General features: G+C 44.8%; 1 protein-coding gene across 1 annotated transcript in view; it reads right to left on the bottom strand.

Annotated features, from left to right (window-relative positions):
* Positions 1-3,579: 3,579 nt before the first annotated feature.
* Positions 3,580-21,868, bottom strand: part of ENG (endoglin) — an 87,724-nt gene continuing 69,435 nt past the window's right edge. The window contains exons 10-15 of the mRNA XM_063936643.1: positions 19,372-19,407; positions 18,331-18,435; positions 14,846-15,052; positions 13,219-13,288; positions 11,724-11,825; positions 3,580-7,378 (exon numbers count right to left, since the gene is read on the bottom strand). Coding sequence (XP_063792713.1) covers positions 7,260-7,378; positions 11,724-11,825; positions 13,219-13,288; positions 14,846-15,052; positions 18,331-18,435; positions 19,372-19,407 — 639 coding nt within the window. The 3' untranslated portion in view covers positions 3,580-7,259. The remainder of the gene's footprint in view (positions 7,379-11,723; positions 11,826-13,218; positions 13,289-14,845; positions 15,053-18,330; positions 18,436-19,371; positions 19,408-21,868) is intronic.

Raw genomic sequence — 21,868 nt, forward strand, 5'->3', positions numbered from 1 at the left:
AAGTCAGTCGTTTAACCTGCTGGGGTTCTTTTGCTACTCTGTGAACCTAGCAAGTTTGCGGCTGTATTCTCAGACTTGCCTGCCAAAATCCTTTCTCGCTGTGCAAGGTGTTCAGGTGTCAGTTTAGTGGCAGTAAGATGAACCAGTGCACTGCAAGTGAGGACTAGGATTGTGGAGACTCTCCTTGTGTCTATTATTCCATCTCTGACCAAGGAGTTTACTGCCACACCCGTTGGTAACCCTTTAGGGTTTTGCTGTTGCCCTTAGCAACAGCATTTCTGGTTCTCTACGTATTAAATCACTACATCTTGCTTCTTTCCATCTGAGCATTCTTAATACTAGGGAGACACCCAGTTTCTTAGCCTTTGGGCTTCTCTGTTCACTTTGTGTTTATTTTGTTACCCTATCACCTTCTGTGTATGTAATGTCATATTCCCCAGTCTGTCTGTGAGTTCATTTGTTTTGCATCCCTCACCGTTCAGACACCAGTACATTCCTGCTGGCACTGGTGTGCATAACACTTGAACCTAGCCCAGCATTTAATTCAGAACTGTACTGTTCAAGTACAGTCGGACAACGCCACCAAAGTGGCTTACATAAATCATCAAGGCGGCACTCGAAGCCACCTAGCAATGAAGGAAGTCTCACGGATTCTACAGTGGGCAGAACGCCATCTACCGGCCATATCGGCAATATTCATTCCGGGAGTCCTGAATTGGGAAGCGGACTTTCTCAGTCGTCAGGACGTGCATGCCGGCGAGGGGGCCTCCATCCAGAAGTGTTTCAACTCCTAGTGGAAAGGTGGGGCCTTCCAGATGTGGATCTGATGGCGTCTCGACACAATCACAAGGTTCCGGTCTGCGGAGCAAGGACAAGGGAGCCTCAAGCAGCGTTCGTGGATGCGCTGGCGGTACCGTGGAGGTTTCGGCTGCCGTACGTGTTCCCTCCGGTGTCACTCCTGCCCAGGGTAATTCGGAAGTTCAAGCAAGAAAAAGGAATTCTGCTTCTCATAGCTCCAGCATGGCCCAGACGGCACTGGTACTCAGACCTGCAAGGCCTATCGCCAAAGCATCCAATTCTACTTCCACAACGCTCAGACCTCCTCATTCAGGGCCCCTGTGTCTACCAGGACCTAGCCCGGCTGTCTTTGACGGCGTGGCTCTTGAAGCTATCGTCTTAAGGGCTAAAGGGTTTTCTGAGGCGGTCATTCAAACTATGTTGCGGACCCGGAAACCGGCTTCGGCTCGGATTTACTATAGGGTCTGGGATTCTTACTTTGTTTGATGCGCACCTAACGATTATGACGCTTCCAAGTTTAGTATAGCCAAGTTGTTGGCTTTTCTTCAGCAGGGCCTGGACTTAGGCTTGCGTCTGGCCTCCCTCAAGGTTCAAATATCTGCCTTGTCGGTGTGGTTTCAGAGAAAAATTGCGACCTTACCTGATGTGCATACCTTTACTCAGGGCGTGTTGCTTATCCAACCTCCCTATGTCCCGCTTGTGGCTCCTTGGGGCTTGTCGTGGTTTTGGAGGCGTTACAAGAGTCTCCGTTTGAACCTCTTGGTTCAGCTGACCTTAAGTGGCTTTCCCTTAAGGTGGTGTTTCTGCTGGCTATTGCTTCAGCTAGAAGAGTGTCGGATTTGGGTGCCTTGTCTTGTAGTTCCCCATATCTGATATTTCACCGTGACCGGGCGGTTCTTAGGACTCGTCCCGTCTATCTACCTAAGGTGGTTTATTCGTTCCACCTTAATCAGGAGATTGTAGTTCCGGCACTTGTTTCTCCTGATCTGTCTCCCAAAGAGCGGTCTTTGGATGTGGTACGGGCTCTCCATATCTATGTGAAGAGAACTGCTCCTATTAGGAAATCGGATTCTCTTTTGGTTGTGTTTGGGTTTCACAAACATGGCTGGCTTGCTCACAAGCAAACTCTGGCCAGATGGATTAGAATGGTGATTGCACATGCTTATGTGAAGGCTGGTCTCTCTGCTCCTGATCACATTAAGGCCCATTCTTCTTGGTCTGTTGGACCTTCTTGGGCGGCCCAATGTGGTGCGACCCTTGAACAATTGTGCAAGGCGGCTACGTGGTCCTCTGTGAACACGTTCATAAGGTTCTATGCCTTCGATACTGCCGTTTCCCAGGATGCTTCCTTTTGGACGCCGGGTTCTTGTGCCCGCTACAGTGCGTCCCCTCCCATAAGGAACTGCTTTAGGACATCCCCATTGTCCATTCCTTGTGGAGCCCAGCGTACCCCGCAGCAGAAAACGAGTTTTATGGTAAGAACCTACCTTTGTTAAAACTCTTTCTGTGAGGTACACTGGGCTCCACAAGGCGCCCACCCTGACGCACTTAGCTTCTTTGGGTTAGTATGGCATTAGCCGCTGACACGTCTCCTGTCGCGAGAATGTGGTGTTGTGGCTACTAACCGCTGTCGTCTCTTTTCCTGCTACTGCATTGGTCTGGTTAACTAAAAACTGAGCTCCTGTGCAGGGAGGCGGGGTTATGGAGGAGGCGGCACTATGCATTCTGGGAACAGTCAAAGCTTTGAGCCTGTTGGTGCCTCGGATCAAGATCCTACTCTACACCCCATTGTCCATTCCTTGTGGAGCCCAGTGTACCTCGCAGAAAGAGTTTTAACAAAGGTAAGTTCTTACCATAAAACTCGTTTTTGTGTGTTGTCATGGGGCCCCACCCACCACACGACAGGCAGCCCACCGCACTCAGTACACTACATTGTCCCCATTCATTCTGTTATTCCATCTCTGCAGTACAGCAACTCCGCCATCCAGTGATGCTGCCATGGCTACACGGTATGTTATACCTCTTGTGCTGCCCATGTTGGGCCACTTCTACAAAACGTTATAGGGCCACTTTCGGTTCCCAATCCACGCCTTGATAGCAGAGATAACTGCTGCTGTTCCCCTGTTTCCAATCACAGTAGCCGCCCTCCATAGGTTTCTGTGTGGGCTGCTATATTATGAGATTTACCAAGCTTCAGAATGCGAAGTCTTAGTCATTGTAGCCTATAGGCTACATATCGCATTATGTACCGGGAGAGGAATCCTCCAGATCCCTCCCTAGTAATACTCACACATGCACTGTCTGATGACAAATGACAGTTAGGAGCTGATTGGTTGGTACTGTATATCTCCCCCAATGTGTTCTCCGTCTGTTTCTCAATTTGGTACTTAACCCATTTTGGCCCATTTGGGTAGTTTTCTACCCATTTTTCAAGATTTTTTTGCGGGATGCTTAATATTGACACAATTAAGAAAAATCTGGTGGAATTTTTTTTTCCAATATAATAATAAAACATTGAAGTGCTGGGTAGAAAACTACCCACCTGGGCCGAAATGGATTAATGTCCGGAATCTATAGAGGCCCAAACTCAATGTCCATGACACTTTTTCTTTATATATTCTTTTAAAAAAGTATTCTTGAATTAATTTATGATTGTCAATTATGTGATCTACTGGATCCCAGATTGCACAGTGGTACGTCATTATTTTCCGCACTCGTGGATGTGGCTACAGAATTATAAATGCTGATAAACATCGAGAAAAATAAAAGTTGACACCCAAAAATTTTTTTACATTTTATTTCACCCCCATCATGGGAATGTTGATTACAATTTTGCATTTTAACTGATACATTTCATACATTAAACCATTGTGAAGTCTAATTCATGATCTGTGGTTCACAGAGATAATGACTGGGAACTGTTTTAGTCATTAAAATTGTCTTTAAATTTAAAAGTTTTCACATGATTCCGTCGGGATTGCTCAACCAAACTTTAAAGTTCAAATCTCGATAGAGATAGTAGTGACATCACAATGGCCGAGTTGACCAATAATGACATCTCATCTAGTGATTTTCAGTCGGGTGAGGGAATGTCTCATTAGAAATGGGCCTAATTAGACCTAATTGTGTTAGTTGATCCTGATTGTGGTGGTGCCTGTGTCAGTTTCTTATATGGCGCCTTTCAATTATACAGAGCTAGAGAACCACATATATATATATATATATATATATATATATATATATATATATAACCTGAATGACTGAGAATGTATTAGCTTAATACTGACAAAATATACTTCTAAGTAATATATGTGACTTTTTTTTAACCCTTTAATAAGTTTTTACCTTCGCTAGTAATAAATACTCCTACATGCTATACATACATAATAAAGTAATTTTCTTCCGGATGTAGTGTGCTTGCCAACAGTCAAAATGTCGACTTGTACTATGGGGACCCTGGGAGGCAGGTACCTCAATGTCGGCAAGTGTCAATCGTCGGCAGTACAACTGTAAACATGGCAAATTACCATTAGGTTTACAGTTGTACTGCTGCCATGTGCAAAATGCTTAAAGTAGTATTTTAAACTTGCCGACATAGCGGTGTCTGCCTTCCGGAATCCACATACTGCTTGTTGACATTTTGATTGTCGGCAAGCCGTGTGCATCCCATTTTCTTCACCATAGTTTTAATACCTTTTTCTTTGTGGCAAATTGTGGTACACAATTTTATTTCAGAATGTACAGTACATATCAAGCAAGTGCAATATTTAGGTTATACACACACTGTACCAATTACCAATATATATATATATATATATATATATAGATAGTCTATTCTAAACTCACTGAATCATATTTTCTTCAACCTTAACAATAATACGATTAATAAATATACATTATAATACAAAAGTAATGTTAATATGTATAAACTGGAATTAATAGTCATATAAACACTGAGTTCTGTTGTCATTGCTTATATTCTGTGAGTTCTGATGTCATCAAATAAGTGTCCATTACAAAAACTTGTGCAATCTGAGGATAAGTATACCAGGACCGTAACTAGGTGTGTGCGGAGGGAGCACTGCACATTGCGATGTAAGGTAGGGGGCGCTGTTGGCGGCACTTGTTAATTATCTGTTCTAATTACTTTCACTTGCAGCTTCCCCCCCTTTTGAAGCCCAGCATCTTCTGACTGCCCCTGTCTCTTACCCCCACCCCTTCCGTTGCTAATTCCTATACAACATCCATGAACTTAACTTGAAAATATGAATGAGCGCTCAACTGGCATATTCTGACCAGAGATCCAAAATGTGGTAAGGGGCATTATATCATGGGCTTTCTCTGGGATCAATTTTGTCATGCCCCTTTCCCACGAGTCATGTGCCTTTTGTCCCTACTGTAAAAATATGGTGGTGGTGGGGGAGGGGGGGGGGGGGGGGGGCGGCGCCAATTCTCTTTCTGGCACAGGGCACCAAAAAGTATAGTTACGGTTCTGAAGGATACTACTTCTGTAAATTATTATGAATATTAGCAATCACCTCAGATTCCTGAGACCCATGATACGGAACTCATAGGTGACTTAATAAAACTCATATAATTTACAGTAGGGAGTATCCTATCCCTAATATACAACCATCAGCAGCTGTAGAAAGCAGCCATCATTATCCCAATATATTCATAAAAAAAATATTAACAATACTGGTTATTGTATAAATCCAAAATATAGAAGAAGAAAAAACTGCTTATTTTTTTACACAGTAAAAAAATAAATAAAAAGTAGAACCACTGACTAGATTTTTTACTGACTAGTAAAATCTGACAGACTTTTGCACCCAAATAGGCCTGACAAATGGTCCAGGGATTTATGAAGGGAATTATTCAGATGGGGAGAGATATGTACATAAATGTCAGTGACAATATATTTTTGTAGGAGGAGCTTGTTAAGTCCCGATTTCAGGGACCTAGGCCTTAAGGCTGTAGCTTAGTTACCCTGGTTATTTTCAAAATACAGTCTTCTAAAATCTATTATTTTCCTTAATTTATGGCAATGTATTTTTTTATACTTAGAGGGATATTTATCAAAGCTTGGAGAGAGATTAAGGACCAGCCAATCAGCTCCTGTTATTTTTCAAACACAGCCTGTAACATGGTAGTTAGGAGCTGATTGGTTGGGACTATTTATCTCCACTTTCTCTCTCTCCAAGGCTTGATACGTCTCCCACTTAATCTGTTGTGTCCAGTGCAGCTACAAAAACACCCATCCTCCTTTATAATTGTCGGTCATAATATTATACATTGTGGGAGCTACTATGGATGTCGTAAGCTTTGTTAAGTGGCCAGTATTTAGCAGCGGGATGTAGTTCGGTTCCCAGCAGTCAGAATGTTAACGTCGGAATCCCGACATCAGTTAGAATGCCGTCATCCCGACAGCTGGAATCCCGAACGTAAGTATCCCGGGGAGGGTAGGGTTAGGCTGCGGGAGGGGGAGGTTTAGAATTAGCTGCTTCCTGTTCCCCTGTCAGGATTTCAAACAGTCGGGATGACGGTGTCGGTATTCTTGCTGCTGGCATCCCGACTGCCAGTATCCCGTAACAAACCCTCTAGAAACATCACTTATATGATAACAAGCAAACTTTACCTACATCCTAAATTTTGAGAAAATAATATATTACATACCTATTTTTTTTTAGCTAAACTGGGTAATTGTAGCCACATATTACATATGGGATGAAAATATGGAATGAGAATAAAACTGAAACTATTTGTGCCAATGAGCACAGTCAGGATGAATAGGTGATTGCTAGACGCAGGCCCAATGATGATGCTCATAAATCCAGACGCGTTCCTGAGGTATTTTTTTACATTGCATTTGCTACAATTTACACTACTGATATGGGTAGGTTATGATGTTAAAACTATGAATATATCAAGCTCCTACATCATGATATACAAAAAAAACACAAATCTGTTAGAATACATGATTGTTGAAGATGACCATCTCAGTCATTATATGTAAATGCAAACCCCATGTTGAACCTTTTGTTTTGCCTTCACAAGCTAGCTCTGATGCATGCGCCCATCTTGTTTCATCATGCAGCCATCTTGTTTCCTCACGCAGGCATTTTAATGAGAAACTGCTACTTCTCATCTGTGCTGGACTCATTGGTTGTTGTCAAGTAGGTAATATGGTGGCTATGTCCTATTTACAGTTCAATTCTGTGTTTTTGATTCTTGAAATCTTTGATTCATGAAATCCATTATAAGTGGTGCCAGAAGGTAGATTACATATGGTTAACAGTGAATTCACTGCTTTGGGGAACCTTTGTCAAGGACGTTAGAAAAGTGTACGCTGTATTTTAGGGGACCCGTTAAATGGAGTCACAGTGCTTCATAATCTGCTAGGCCCCGCTTATTGTGTCCGCTGTGTGCATGTGGTGCTCCTGCTAATACACAGCCTCGGGTTACGCTCTGCTACTGGTACTGCAGGGAGTACTCTGAGTGCTGTCAATACTGTGGTTTGTGCTGCTGTTCTCTGATCCTCCAGTTAGTGTTGGAACTGGCTGCATCTTAACCGAGGATCCTGAGTAGAGAGGGAGAACAAGTATTACTTACATTACACTCAGAAGAAATATTAAGGTTTATAGCTAAACTAAATAGACTTTTACTATACAATAGTATAGGCATATTAGATCTAGTTATACACAAGAAAGACATCAGTCTGTTCTATTGGCGAAAAGTAACCCACTATGGGCCTGATTCATGATGATATGGAATTGCACAGCCGCAAGGAAGCCGCTGTGCAATTCCGTGCCATTAAAATTAAAATACAACAGGAGGAGTCTGTAGGAGATAGCATTAACGAGGATCTGAGTGCTGTAGCTGAGGACGCAACCTCAGATCACCATCGCGACCATCGGTTTCAATTCCCGATGGTTTCAGGCACCGGCCAGCCTGCGTAAGCTTACTCAGGCTGGTCGTAGGATCCGAACACCGGGGTCCAGGAAGTCTCTGTCAGACGACTCAGACACTGGACCCATCATTCCTTCGAAATAAAATAAGGGGGTGACACGCCCCCATTTTGAAGAATGGTGCGGGGTGCCGCCCACGCTCAATCCCCTAAACGACGTGACATGTCAACCATGCTTTGGATGACAGGGTACTACGAGCAGCATTGCACATGTGCAGTATGGGTCTTGTGCCTGCGTAGACTCACAACCAGGCCCGGCGCTACCCGCTCAGCAAAGGGATGCAGAGCAGGTAGGCGCCGGGCAGGAGAGGCGCCTTCACTGCTCTGCATCCCAGCTGAAGCGCCGTCCTGTCCCCCCTGCTGCTGCTGCTGCTGCGCCTGCCCTGTCACACTGACAGGCAGCCGCAGCAGCGCCGGCAGCATGAAGCCTTCTCCTCTCTCCCCTGTGACAGGGAGAGGAGTGTCAGTGATAGTTCGGCTGAAAAGGGGCGGAGCTACACGGACCAAGGGGACGGAGCTACACAGGATCATGCTATTCAAGATCTGGCCAGCACAACTGTGGTAAGTGGATGTAAAAAAAGTGATAGAGAAAGTGTGTGTGTGTGTGTGTGTGTGTGTGTGTGTGTGTGTATGTGTATGTATGTGTGTGTTTGTATTTATGTATATACTGTATTTATGTATGTGTGTATCTGTATGCAGGGGTGGTCTTCTGTATACCGGCGGTCGGGCTCCCGGCGCTCAGTATACCGGCGCCGGGAGCCCGACCGCCGGCATACCGACACTTATTTTCCCTCGTGGGGGTCCACGACCCCCATAGAGGGAGAATAAAATAGTGTGGCGCGCGAAGCGCGCCACCGTGCCCGTAGCGTGGCGAGCGCAGCGAGCCCGCAAGGGGCTCATTTGCGCTCGCCACACTGTCGGTCAGCCGGCGATCGGGCTCCCGGCGCCGGTATGCTGGGCGCCGGGAGCCCGACCGCCGGCCAGCCGTAGTGAACCCGTATGCAGAGCCGTAATGTGTAAAAAGGGGACGCTGTCTGCCATAATGTGTAATAAGGGGGATGCTGTCTGCCGTAATGTGTAATAAGGGGGACACTGTCTGCCGTAATGTGTAAAAAAGGGACACTGTCCGCCGTAATGTGTAAAAAGGGGGACGCTGTCTGCCGTAATGTGTAAAAAGGGGACGCTGTTTGCCGTAATGTGTAAAAAGGGGGATGCTGTCTGCTGTAATGTGTAAAAAGGGGGATGCTGTCTGCCTTAATGTGTAAAAAGGGGGGCGCTGTCTGCCGTAATGTGTAAAAATGGAAATCTATCCGCCGTAATGTGTAAAAGGGGCTCTACCTGGTGTAGTGGCGCTGCTGTGCGGCGTAGTTTGAATAATGGAGACTACTATAATATGTAATATGAATTGGTATTATTTTGTGGCCACATCCCTTCCCCGTGAAGCCACGCCCCTAATTTTTTTGCACACGCCTGCGGCGCGCAGTGCCCCTATTTTGCACACAGGTAGGCCGCCAATGCCCTCTCTTGCACACAGCGCTAAAATGTCTAGTTACGGCACTGTCTGTGTGTAGGCCCGTAACTAGCGCTGCACAGGGTGTGTGTGGGCAGAGAGTTCACATCCATAGGCTTACACGGATCTCCTGCAGCTCAGGGGCCCAAGAGGCCATGGTAACCCTCCGGCCCTGCATGTAAAGTATGGGAGGGCGCAAATTTATATTTTGCAGGAGAGCGCCGAACACCCTAGCACCGGCCCTGCTCACAACCATCTGATTTGTACGCAAACTATCAATTTTATGTCCAAGTCTGAATTAGGCCATGTATACAGTATGTGTGTATATATATATATATATATATCGAAGTAGACGGTTGTATGGGGAGCGCTCGGTGACCACTAGTAGTTCTTAACAGTTTTTTTCGAGGAGTGTTCCTTCAGATTGGAGGTAAACCAAAGAAGAGGCTGATGCTTCTGGAACAAACCCTCGCACCAGAATCACCCAACAGAAAATTCACTCATTAGTCCATATCCTTTTTAATGAATTTATTAAAAGAATTTCTGTTTGTTAAAAGTGTATTGTACGACTCTTACATTTGTCTTGAAATTCGTGGGAAAGAAGGTCTTAATGGGACTTGCTGTCCACCCCAGCCGGGGAGGTGCCGGGGAGTGGGTGCTGTCCACCCACTATGTCTAAGACAGTCACCCAACACGTTTAGTCTAAACAGACTTTATCAGGGGTGTTTTCTACGTGTAAGAGCGATGTCCTATCCGTAGGTTTTTTTTCAAAAGGGGAAAGATTCCCATAAGACAGACAAATAATAATCTAGATGTAAATATACTAAAATCAGATAAGTGCAAAAATCCAGAAGTCCTTATTAACAACGAATTTATTAGTTGCTGCAAAATTGTGCTAGTGTCTACAGTGCTGTCTTGGCTCTGATTTTAGGATATTCACCTCTAGATTATTATTTGTCTATCTTCTTCCCTTCTTCAGGGGTTTGTATATGGTATCACAAGGGAAAAAAACCTTCACAAATGAAGGCATCCATATTCAATGTATGAGTTAAAATTGATTGAGTCAATTGATCCACCCAAAATTGGTTATAGGCAATGGAACCAAGCAACATAGAACTTTCTCACATAAGTATTCTGCTCTTTATGCTGAGCCTGTTTGTGGTTTCTGTATAAATATCTTTTCTGGACGGGGTCCTTATATTGAGTCTGCAGCCTCCAGAAACAGCCTCACACAGCAACCAGGTTCCATTGTCCTATAACCATTTTTGGGTTGATCAATTGACTCAATCAATTTTAACTCACACACTGAATATGGATGCCTTCATTTGTGAAGGTTTTTTTTCCCTTGTGATACAAACCCCTGAAGAAGTCATCTTGACGAAACACGTTGGGTCAAATCCGTTACGGTCTTCTGTCTAGTTTACCACTACACCTTCCTGAGCTCACACCTGCAAAGGTGAAGGTGATTTTTCTAACTGTTGATACTGACGGATTTCCTGAGCTGTATTGTGATGTAATTTTAATTGTATATGCAATCCTTCTAATAAAAAGTCTTGGTATCATTTCTAATTAGGCCATTGGCCATTTCTTTTTCGGGTGATTTCTCTGTGTGAGAGTATACTTACAGGTGTCAAACAACAACAACAAAATCCCTGCACCGTGGAGAAAATTCCCTTGGAACATATATGGAATTAAGAAATTGAATACATGCATGTTTTAGGCTATAAACTAAGCGCAATTGGATTTTGTTTTGTTGCAATTGTTTTATGGGAGTCCACTAAGTGGGACTCCTTCTGAATTGCTGCTGGTGATCTGAGTGCAAGTTTAAGACATATATTAATATATATATATATATATATATATATATATATATATATATATATATATATATACTGTACTAAGAGCAAAGGACATTGTATAAATATTAAGCTCTGCTGTTGTATTCTACTTTAATAAAACAATGTATGCAAAGAGCTAAAACAGACAACAGCTACGCTGGGCTCAGATTATTTATGGATCAAAGGCAGCAAGTGTAAATTAGGAGCCCTTATTAATTATGAAATTATAATGAAGTGCCCCATATTGCACAGCACTGTACAGAGTTTAATCATTCACATCAGTAACTGGCCCATTACAGTCTAAATTCCCTATCATTCTGTAGGGGCTATATTTATTAAGTAGTGAGTCTTAAAATCCACCAATTGTCTGTAATTTTGAATGCTGAATTTAAAACGGCAATAATATTAATTGCAAAGCCGGGAGTGTTTTGCATTAAACATTGTTGTTTTAAATCCCGCTCCATCCCATCCCATCCCATCCCCACTAGATTAGTGGTATGAGTGCTCAGCAGGTGTAGCCAACTGGACGACCTCTCTGAGCTGCCACCCTATGATAGTAAATGAAGGCAACTGTCAGGAAAGGTGACATAAAGCAGTATTGGTTACTCACGTGTGTGCGTATAGATGTACCACAGGACAGCCGTAAGTAGTGCTCCGATGGCAAATGCTCCGAATGTGATTCCCAGAACAGACCCCATGCTGAGTCCTCGCTCTGTAGAGACACAACAGTCTGTATCTGTATTATGCTCACCAACATTTTTGAGTCTGTTCCAATCAATGCGTGTCAATGTGCTTCCGTATCTGCTGTATGTATCTGGTATGCTCTGCGCTGCCAAACAGCTTATCTCCTCTGCGCCATGGCCCTGTCAGTCTTCCTCCCTGTTTTAGCTGATGAGCCCTCGGTGTCTCTCCCCCTCTCCTTTCCTTTGGCTTCATGTTTATCTTGGCTTCCGGTGGCTTCCTTCCTGCCCTCTTATCTCCCCCATTCCCTGTGTATGCAGTCTTTCCTGAGGTCAGCCATTACCCCTGCGCTGTCTGCTCCCTGTCTGTGACATTGCCAGGCCCTGGGGAATAGGAGGAGCGCCAGCTGCTCCTCAATTCTGACGACATTAACATTCCCTTTTGGAGTGTAACTGGGGGATTGCGTTATCCCTAAACCTGGTGCAGCTGTCCTGCAGCTTGCAAAGAGAATACCCTAAACAACACCTGGGTATCCTCAATAACACTGACATTACATCTATCGCAATAGAAAACATAACAGGACTAATCGTTTTGATAGTAACCTAAGAGGCCCTTTAAATTCCCATAGAAGGTGTCTACCCTTACTTATATTATGGCCCATGAAAGTGGTAGACTTCATCTCATGTCCAAATCATTATAAGCGGATCTACCGAAACTGGAGTTAGGCTCAGCAGCCATTATTCCAGTAATCACAATTAAATGTCTTTAATACATATTTAAATAAATGTCAGTCTATACTACTCATGTCTCCAGGGGATGAGGGACAATCTTCCCTGCGTTGAGATAAGAACTTTGCATTGGGACAAGATGCATTAGAGGAGACTGATGGGTAACCATACTTTGGGGAGAGGTATCAAACCTTAGACAGAGAGAAAGTGTAGAAGTTGCCCACTGCATCCAATCCGCTTCTAGCTATCATTTATCTAGCACATGCTATAAAATGACAGCTGATTGGTTTCTTTGGGTAGCTTCTCCACTTAATCTCTCTCTGAGATTTGACACATCTCCGCCATGTTCTTAGTACAACACAGGAGCGACCCTAAAGCCAAACTGGAATTGCAAATTGTTCACATCATCCAGTGTGTATGCACTATTGCACACTCCTCGCATCTTCTTATCTGCCTCCAGTGCAAGCAGATCTGAATATATTTTTAACGACAGCGTGCTCCTGGATGTGGCCACTGAACGATATATTGCGCTGTCAACTGACATATCGTTCCGTCGAAGGTTGTCTAGTGTGTATCCAGCTTAACACCCTTGATTTTTATATCGCTGTAAGTGGGGCACAATTATGCCAACTCCTAACTGCATGTCCCTGAAACAATTCAGATTTATTTTATGCCGCGTAATTTGCGGTCACTTACTCTGATTGGTCGATCTGGTGTTGAACGTTACTGCCAGTGATTTCTGCATTAGATTTGTTTCAGGACAATCCTGGAATTGTACAGAAAAAGGGCATCGTTAAAAAGATCTCCACAGTATTCTGTTTTTGTACACTGATTGTGATGCAGTCTCTTTTTCCTGTCCTGTATATTGTTTGTATGCAATGTGTATTTATTTTCAATTTTCTTAAAAGTAAATCTGTCACCTACATATGGTGATAATGCAGCATATCTACTGCTAAGGGCCGGTACATCATGAGTAATGGCCATAAATCACCTCATTAATATCACTGGTTCCTGGTTAAAGAGTAGGCGGAAATATCAGTTCAAGCCACAAAATGGCTGCCTCCATTGTTTCCAGGCAATTAGTCCTCTTTAAGGGGGAGATGTATCAAACTTTCTATAGAGGACAAGTGGAGAAGTTACCCATAAAATGGCAGGTAGTATTTCATTAATATTGACAACTTCTCCACCTATTCTTCCTAGAAAGTTTGATACATATCCCCCTAGGAATGGTGTGGCCAAATATAACGTTATGCACACAATCAAACACAAAGGGCAATATGTAGTAGCCTGCGAAGTGCGGGCCGTTTGGGATTTTTTTGTGAGTCTGTCCGTATTTTTGAAAGTGGCAATGATTTACAAGGACAGGTCAGTTTGCCTTGTACATGATTGGCGCTTTAAAAATACGGGCAGAAAATCCCGAACAGTCTGCTAGTACATATTGCCAAAAGGGGAAGATTTACTAAAACTTCTTACAAGGAAAAATGGAGGTGTTCCCACAGCAACCAATCAGATTGTAGCAATCATTTTCTAAACTTTACTAGATAAATGATAGCTAGAATCTGAGTGGTTGCCATAAAAAAACACCACCCCTTTCCTTTCTTTTTTTTTTTTAGACAATTTAGTAAATCTACCCAAAAGCACAGCTCAATGTTTATAGGCACAAAGAAACCACAAAATATTCCACTTAGGGGGATATGTACTAAGCAGTGATAAAAGTTGAGAAGTGAGCCAGTGGAGAAGTTGCCCATGGCAACCAATCAGCTGCTCTGTATACATTTATAGTATGCAAATTCTAAATGTTACGTTAATGCTGATTGGTTGCCATGGGCAACTTCTCCACTGGCTCACTTCTCCACTTTTATCACTGCTTAGTACGTGTCCCCCTAAGAGTCTTTCATATAATCAAACCTGTACTGTAGATATAGGGGTGTATTCAATAAGTGTCGGAAGCTGCCGTCTCGTCGGAAAGACAGCAGCTTCCGACAGGTGGAGGTCGGAAGGGGTTCCAACCTATTCAATACTGGTTGTTTTTTTTCCGACAAGTCGGGAATTCCCGACTTGTGAGAAATCATGTCATCCTTAGGGTCAGTTGTGTGGTGAGGGACAAGATTTGCTTCTGTTTGCCCACATATTTTATGACGCAGCCACCAGCACTGGTTTTGCCTATTATATTGACCATGAATAATTTTAATTGATCCTGGACCACCAACCCAGGGCACCCCTGCAAGTGTCCCGAGGCACCCCAGGGAGCCACGGCACACAGTTTGGGAACCTCTGCACTACGACATAGACAAGATTACGCCATTAATGTGGCCGAACTCACCTCTTTGCTCTCACTGGCCAAGCAGAAGGTACAGGTGAGGTTTCCTGCGCTTGCAGCTTCCGGCAGAACGAGTGTATTCGTGTCATATGTCCAGATCATGCTGCCATCTGAAGTTTCTATAGTGGATTCTTTCAATTTCTGCTCCTTCTCACCCACCAGCAGCATACACTTGTCTACTAACAGGATGTTTTTGCCCTTGATAGTCAACTGTCAGAGGGAAAATGGCAGTGATGAACAGGGTGGCCTGGAATCAGTCAGGCATCTGTCTATACAGCATCCCATTGATTTACACAGTGATCTCCCCATATTCCCTCCCCCTTCCCCACTACCACTCCCCAAAAAATTGTCTGAAATAATGCTATGCAAAGGTCAGAAATGATCACATTAGTTCACACACAGGTACATGCTTTTTATAAATCGGAAAGCAATGCTACACAATCAGAATGTTAATTGGAGTTGCTCAGGGGTCTATTCATGAAGCAGTGAAAAGTGTGGAGAAGTTGCATACTATACAATTGTACGGAGCAGCTGATTGGTTGCCATTGGCAACTTCTCCACAGGCTCACTTCTCCACTCTTTTCACTGCTTCATGAATAGACCTGTTTCTATTGCCTTATGGCAGCTCACAGGTCTGAATATGTTTTAATTACTATCCCGGTGACTTAAGTCCATGTAATGTAATGCCTTCCCTTTACTGTGCATCATTTTAACCTAAGTAACTTGATCTATGGACAATGTGATTACAAACGCTCAGGATATTAAAGTTAAAATATATTATATAAGTGGGAGTCTTTCAATTATCTGAGACATGAATCGCTGCAGATTTTGCTCCCTGAGTCACACATGGGTTGTTCATGGCGTTCTGATCAATGACCAATTTGGGCGTACACATTTACAAGAATTGGAAAATTGGAGGAACATGGTGTCCAGAAATCCAGGGCCATCTTTTCCACTGGGCTTAATGGGCAGTTGCCCAAGGGCCTCAGGACTCTAAGGGCCTGTGACCGAACCCCCCTGAGCACCCCGTCCCCCTTCCCAGACAGGTAGTTAAACATCCAACTTGTTTGCAATAGAAAGGTAATAGTGGGTTCTTATCGCTTACAGCGTCATATGCAAAGGACGTGCGTATACAAGTGTTCCTCTAATTCCACCATTTTTGAAAAGCGTCCGTGTAAATTATTTGCACACATATTTATGGGCTTAGGGCATATTTCAGTAAGGATTTCATTTGAAAAAGTTGCACGCAGCAGCTTTGCAAATGCAATCTATAGTAATAAACCGGTTAATTACCAGTAGTACCATAGCATCTCCTTCTTGCATTTGCAATGCGATTGCCAATGCCTATGGGATGAACATCACAGCCACCGTTCTTGATGTACATCTGCGACGGTAGGCTGAGTAAGCCTGACCTTACTCAGGCTTGCAGTCGCGAGGCGACCTTGTGAGGCCAAGGAAACTGGGTCTCGCAAAGCAGTCCTTGGCCTCGCCATTCCTGGAAAACCAGGGCATCATGCCCCCGTTTCCAGCAACGCTGGCACCCCCCTTCCTCCACGCGAACACCTCTGCCTATCAATCAGACAGAGGCGATCGCATTCCTGCAATGCGATCACAGGACCCATTCTACACATGTGCAGAATGGGTCCTGCACGTGCGCAGTTTCCCGACTATCAGTGAACTGTAGTAAGGATGATGCGATCCTTACTGAATTAGGGCCTAAGGTCCTGCTCTTGAGTCGCACGGAAAATGCAGACGCTCTGTCAGATGAAAACTGATGCACATGACTTAATTTCTTGTTTAAAAATTAGATCAGATTAAAAGAAACATTTGAATGTGTGTGGCTCAGCTGTATATTGAGGCATTTTAACAGTAATTAACCAGTTTATTGTGAAACAAATATAAAATGTGTTTGGCCAGATACTCATTCACTAAGTGGGAGGTAGGATTGCTGGATTTAGGACCCGATTAAGAGGTTGGCACTTTTGCACAGCGGTTGCGGATTTGGACGTAGCTGCTGTGCAAAAAATATGCAAATGCTGCAGGAGGCATCTGAAGAAAAAAGTTGCCTCCCGTTGGAATATCAGATCCAGTTGCAATGCTTGCAGCATCGGACATCTGAGTAAGCCTAGGCCACCTCCTGCCCACCTGTCAGTATGGTACACACACACACTTACAGTAATTCCCAATATCAGCTGCACTATCATAGTGTATGGTCAGCTTAATGAGAGAAGGCTTTTTCTTATACAGGGGGCCTGATTCAGAGCTGCTCACAATCTGCATACAGGGGGTCATTCAGATGTGGTTGGAGGTGCTATCACTTCCTTGGAAGCAGCAGTGATAGCACTGTATGGTGATGCAGCAGGAGACGCCTCCTGCTACAGTAGTGATCCAGCCTTCATCCTAGGACATAGTTTGACTCATCATCGGGCAGCTCGCAGCACCCATGGGGACATCACAGAGGCCATGAAACCTTTGTCTAATGACGGGGATCCCTGGCCTCTTCCCTTCCCCTACACGGCGGTGACACGCCTCCATTTTGGGAAACGCAAACGGTCACCGCCCCCTCTAGCGTGTTAAGGAAGTGTTTCGAGTGTGCCAATGCAAGCAGCTGCGTTCCCAGATGCACAGTGGCAGGCATAGAAGGCCATGGTCAGACGGAGACACTGCACCTGCCAGAGAGCAGGGACAAGCTTCGATGGTGCAAGCGATGGTGGCTTATAGGGACACAGCAAACGGTATTGCAGCATGGGCAACAGAAGTGGGTGTTTCAGTCCTCGCACATCCTGCAGCATGGATGTACTAGGGAAGGAGTTTGCAGCAGCTAAGCGCCAATACACACTTCTGCGTCCACCTCTGAATCGGGCCAATTGGATGAACATGGAGAGGGTGTGAATGCTCTTTACTTTGTATACCCCTGGATCAACTAACTGAGGAGAATATTACATGGATAGACTTGCTTCTGGTTCCATTAGAAACTATTGCCCTCATTCCGAGTTGTTCGCTCGCTAGCTGCTTTTAGCAGCAGTGCACACGCTAAGCCGCCGCCTTCTGGGAGTGTATCTTAGCTTAGCAGAATTGCGAATAGAAAATTCTTAGCAGTTTCTGAGTAGCTCCAGACTTACTCCTACACTGCGATCAGTTCAGTCAGTTTCGTTCCTGGTTGACGTCACAAACACACCCAGCGTTCGCCCAGACACTCCCCCGTTTCTTCAGACACTCCCGCGTTTTTCCCAGAAAACGGCCAGTTTCCGCCCAGAAACACCCACTTCCTGTCAATCACACTACTATCACCAGAACAATGAAAAATCCTCGTTAGGCCGTGAGTAAAATACCAAACTTTTGTGCTAATTTACTTGGCGCAGGCGCACTGTGAACATTGCGCATGCGCAGTTTGCGACTAATCGCTCCGTAGCGAAAAAAATAACGAGCGAACAACTCGGAATGAGGGCCTATGCCGTTAGGTTTCCACAAAACATAGCAGAACATACATTTACATGAATCATCTGGTCAGTGCCCAATGTGTTCGTGGCCGTATTGGCATCAGGGCCCTGCGATATATGAATTTGGATCCCGGGACTTTGGCAAAAGACTGTCTGAAAGAAAGAAACAAATGTTATTTAGAAGCATGTCCATTGCATGTGCTATTCATTCTGCACTGGTACTTATTCATCCATGCCAGTGGTGAAATGCAGACTGATCCTTAGCGTGGGTCTAGCAGTGCCCTTACCCCGGGTACATTACAATACACACTGAAACATAACATTACACAACTCCATCTAAATGAATCCCTCCTATGCCTGTTTGATGGCTCCAAAATATAAATATTTTAATATTATTCCTTTATACAATGAAAGGATCATTCTGACCGCTAACAAATGTGCTATCGGTAAGCCACCACCCACAATAGGCACATTTGTATGAATAGAAATATATCACTAGGCCCATTTTTTACTTTAAAAATAAATTTATAGCATTTTTTTTTCTATAATTTGAGAGCACTGCTGAGGAAATATTTTTCCCATTTGTGCGGCTGCTGGAGCCCCCTATTTGACCACCCCTCCCTGGATTTGACCACACCCCTTTCAGTACCAGGTAAGTGGCTAGACAGAAGTGTACAGGAAAAGGAAAAAGGCTGATGGTTAAGGGGGCACATATGGAAAGAAAGGAAAGATGGAATTGCTGCCTATATGGAACAAAATAAAATTAGAATTTACCAAAACTGTTTTTTTCTGTTTTCAAAGGACTATTTTCGCTAATGATTACAACTTTTGCATTATTTACTAATCCCCATTTAGAAATGTTGCTCACAGTGTAAGCTTGCAAGCAGGATCTTCCTACCTCTATGTCTGCCTGTTTAACCCAGTACTTTTATTACTGTTGTTCCAATTGTAAAATGCAATGGAATATGCTGCGCTATATAAGAAACTGTTAATAAAAATAAAACCATATAATGGATATGTTGTATAGTCAATATTCTGTAAATGCTTCTGAGAATGGGGATGTGTGACTAAATTCTGAAACACACTTACCTCAGTAATATTAAATGTGTCACCCTGTATAAATAGCTGGAAAAAAAAGAACAGTGTTAGATACAGTGTTTTATACCTAATATATCCATACACATTACACAGCAAGCACGTAAACACATGCACATAAACTGCCTCCTTATACCCCATGGCTCCTGTACTGCCACCTCACACCCCAGGTCTCCTGTACTGTATCCTAAAACCCCAGAGGTCCTGTACTGTCTCCGCACACCCCAGGGCTCCTGTACTGCCGCCTCACACCCCAGGTCTCCTGTACGGTATCCTAAAAGCCCAAAGGTCCTGTACTGCCTCATCACACCCCAGGGCTAATGTACTGTATCCTAAAACCCCAGAGGTCGTGTACTGTCTCCTCACGCCCCAGGGCTCGTTTACTGCCTCCTTACACCCCAGGGCTCCTTTACTGCCTCCTCACACCCCAGGTCTCCTGTACTGTATCCTAAAACCCCAGAGGTCCGGTACTACCTCCTCACACCCCAGGGATCCTGTACTGCCGCCTCACACCCCAGGTCTCCTGTACTGTATCCTAAAACCCCAGAGGTCCTGTACTGCCTCATCACACCCCAGGGCTCCTGTACTGCCGCCTCACACCCCAGGTCTCCTGTACGGTATCCTAAAAGCCCAGAGGTCCTGTACTGCCTCCTCACACCCCAGGGCTCCTGTACTGTATCCTAAAACCCCAGAGGTCCTGTACTGTCTCCCCACACCCCAGGGCTCCTGTACTGTATCCTAAAACCCCAGAGGTCGTGTACTGTCTTCTCACGCCCCAGGGCTCATTTACTGCCTCCTTACACCCCAGGGCTCCTTTACTGCCTCCTCACACCCCAGGGCTCATGTACTGTATCCTAAAACCCCAGAGGTCGTGTACTGTCTCCTCACGCCCCAGGGCTCATTTACTGCCTCCTCACACCCCAGGGCTCCTGTACTGTATCCTAAAACCCCAGAGGTCCTGTACTACCTCCTCACACCCCAGGGCTCCTGTACTGCCTTCTCACACCCCAGGGCTCCTGTACTGTATCCTAAAACCCCAGAGGTCCTGTACTACCTCATCACACCCCAGGGCTCCTGTTGTACTGTATCCTCAAACCCAAGGGATCCTGTACTGCCTCCTTACACCCCAGGGCTCCTGTTGTACTGCCTCCTTACACTCCATGGCTCCTTTACTGCCTCCTCACACCTCAGGGCTCCTATACTGCCTCCTCACACCCCAGGGCTCCTGTACTGCCTCCTCACATCACAGGGCTCCTATACTGCCTCCTCACACCCCAGGGCTCCTGTACTGCCTCCTCACATCACAGGGCTCCTGTACTGTCTCCTCAAACCCAAGGGCTCTTGTACTGCCTCCTCACACCCCAGGGCTCCTGTTGTACTGTATCCTCAAACCCTAGGGCTCCTGTACTGTCTCCTCACAACCCAGGGCCCCTGTACTACCTCCTCAAACCCTATGCCACCTCTACTGCCTCTTCACACTCCAGGGTTAAAAAAAACACCTAGATAAACCTAGATATTTACATGTGGTGCATGAAATACCTGACAAAAAGATGGAGTTAAAAACAATGTTTGCAGACCTTTTTCGTTTTTTAAAGGGAGTCCGTAAAAACACCACTGCCAGGGTTCCTTATAAATGCCGGTATGTGAGAGCTGCAGTGGATGTAAGGCACTGCAGGGAGCTACAGTAGCTATCTGTCCCTTTCACTGCCTACATGCACAGTTCTTCCTTGTTCTCCGGTCTTCACCGCGAGTCTCTGGCTGGTTCCCCCGCCGCGTCTATGCTCACCCGTCGGCACCTGACAGATGATGTCACGATTTTCTGTTTGGGATCTAGGTAATAGCACTTCACCAGGTACATGCAGGCCAATCTAGAAATGGCCATAGTGACGCGCAGGGCCGTGCATCCATATCGCTATGGTGCATACACACAGAGCGATGTGAGCTTTATTTCAAAGCAATCTAGTCAGATTGCTTAGAAATTAAGCAAAAATCGCTACGCATGTACCCCCCTTTAATGCTGCTGACCAAACTGCAAGTGCTATTCTTGGTTTAACGTACACTGGTGGTTTGAATTTGGATTTAAAAATTAAAGAAATCTGGTTGTGGCTGTCAAAATGCACCATGCGCTCATAGTTTGAGAAGTCTACAGAATAGAGGAAGCTTAAGAGATCCACCAATTGTTTTATACAATATATCATGGCATACAGAAGTGGGGGAACTGTCTGCCTCACAGTCCAAGATGGCTAATGATCGAGGCGCACAGGAAGTGCTATGACACATGTGAACCAGATAGGAGGTTTAAGCTGACAAGTGTGGCGGGCACGACAATGTAATTTGTGTCATTAGGGTCACACCCAGTATCGTGGAATGCCGTACGTCAACACGCAGCGGGGAGCAATGACCTTATTCGCAGTGAATGATGTCATCAAGATCCCACTCACTTCCCAATGGTGGCCTACTCTCCTGGTACAACTCCCCAAAATTCAGAAGT

The sequence above is a fragment of the Pseudophryne corroboree genome, chromosome 8, assembly GCF_028390025.1.
Source record: "Pseudophryne corroboree isolate aPseCor3 chromosome 8, aPseCor3.hap2, whole genome shotgun sequence".
NCBI classification, from domain to species: Eukaryota; Metazoa; Chordata; class Amphibia; order Anura; family Myobatrachidae; genus Pseudophryne; species Pseudophryne corroboree.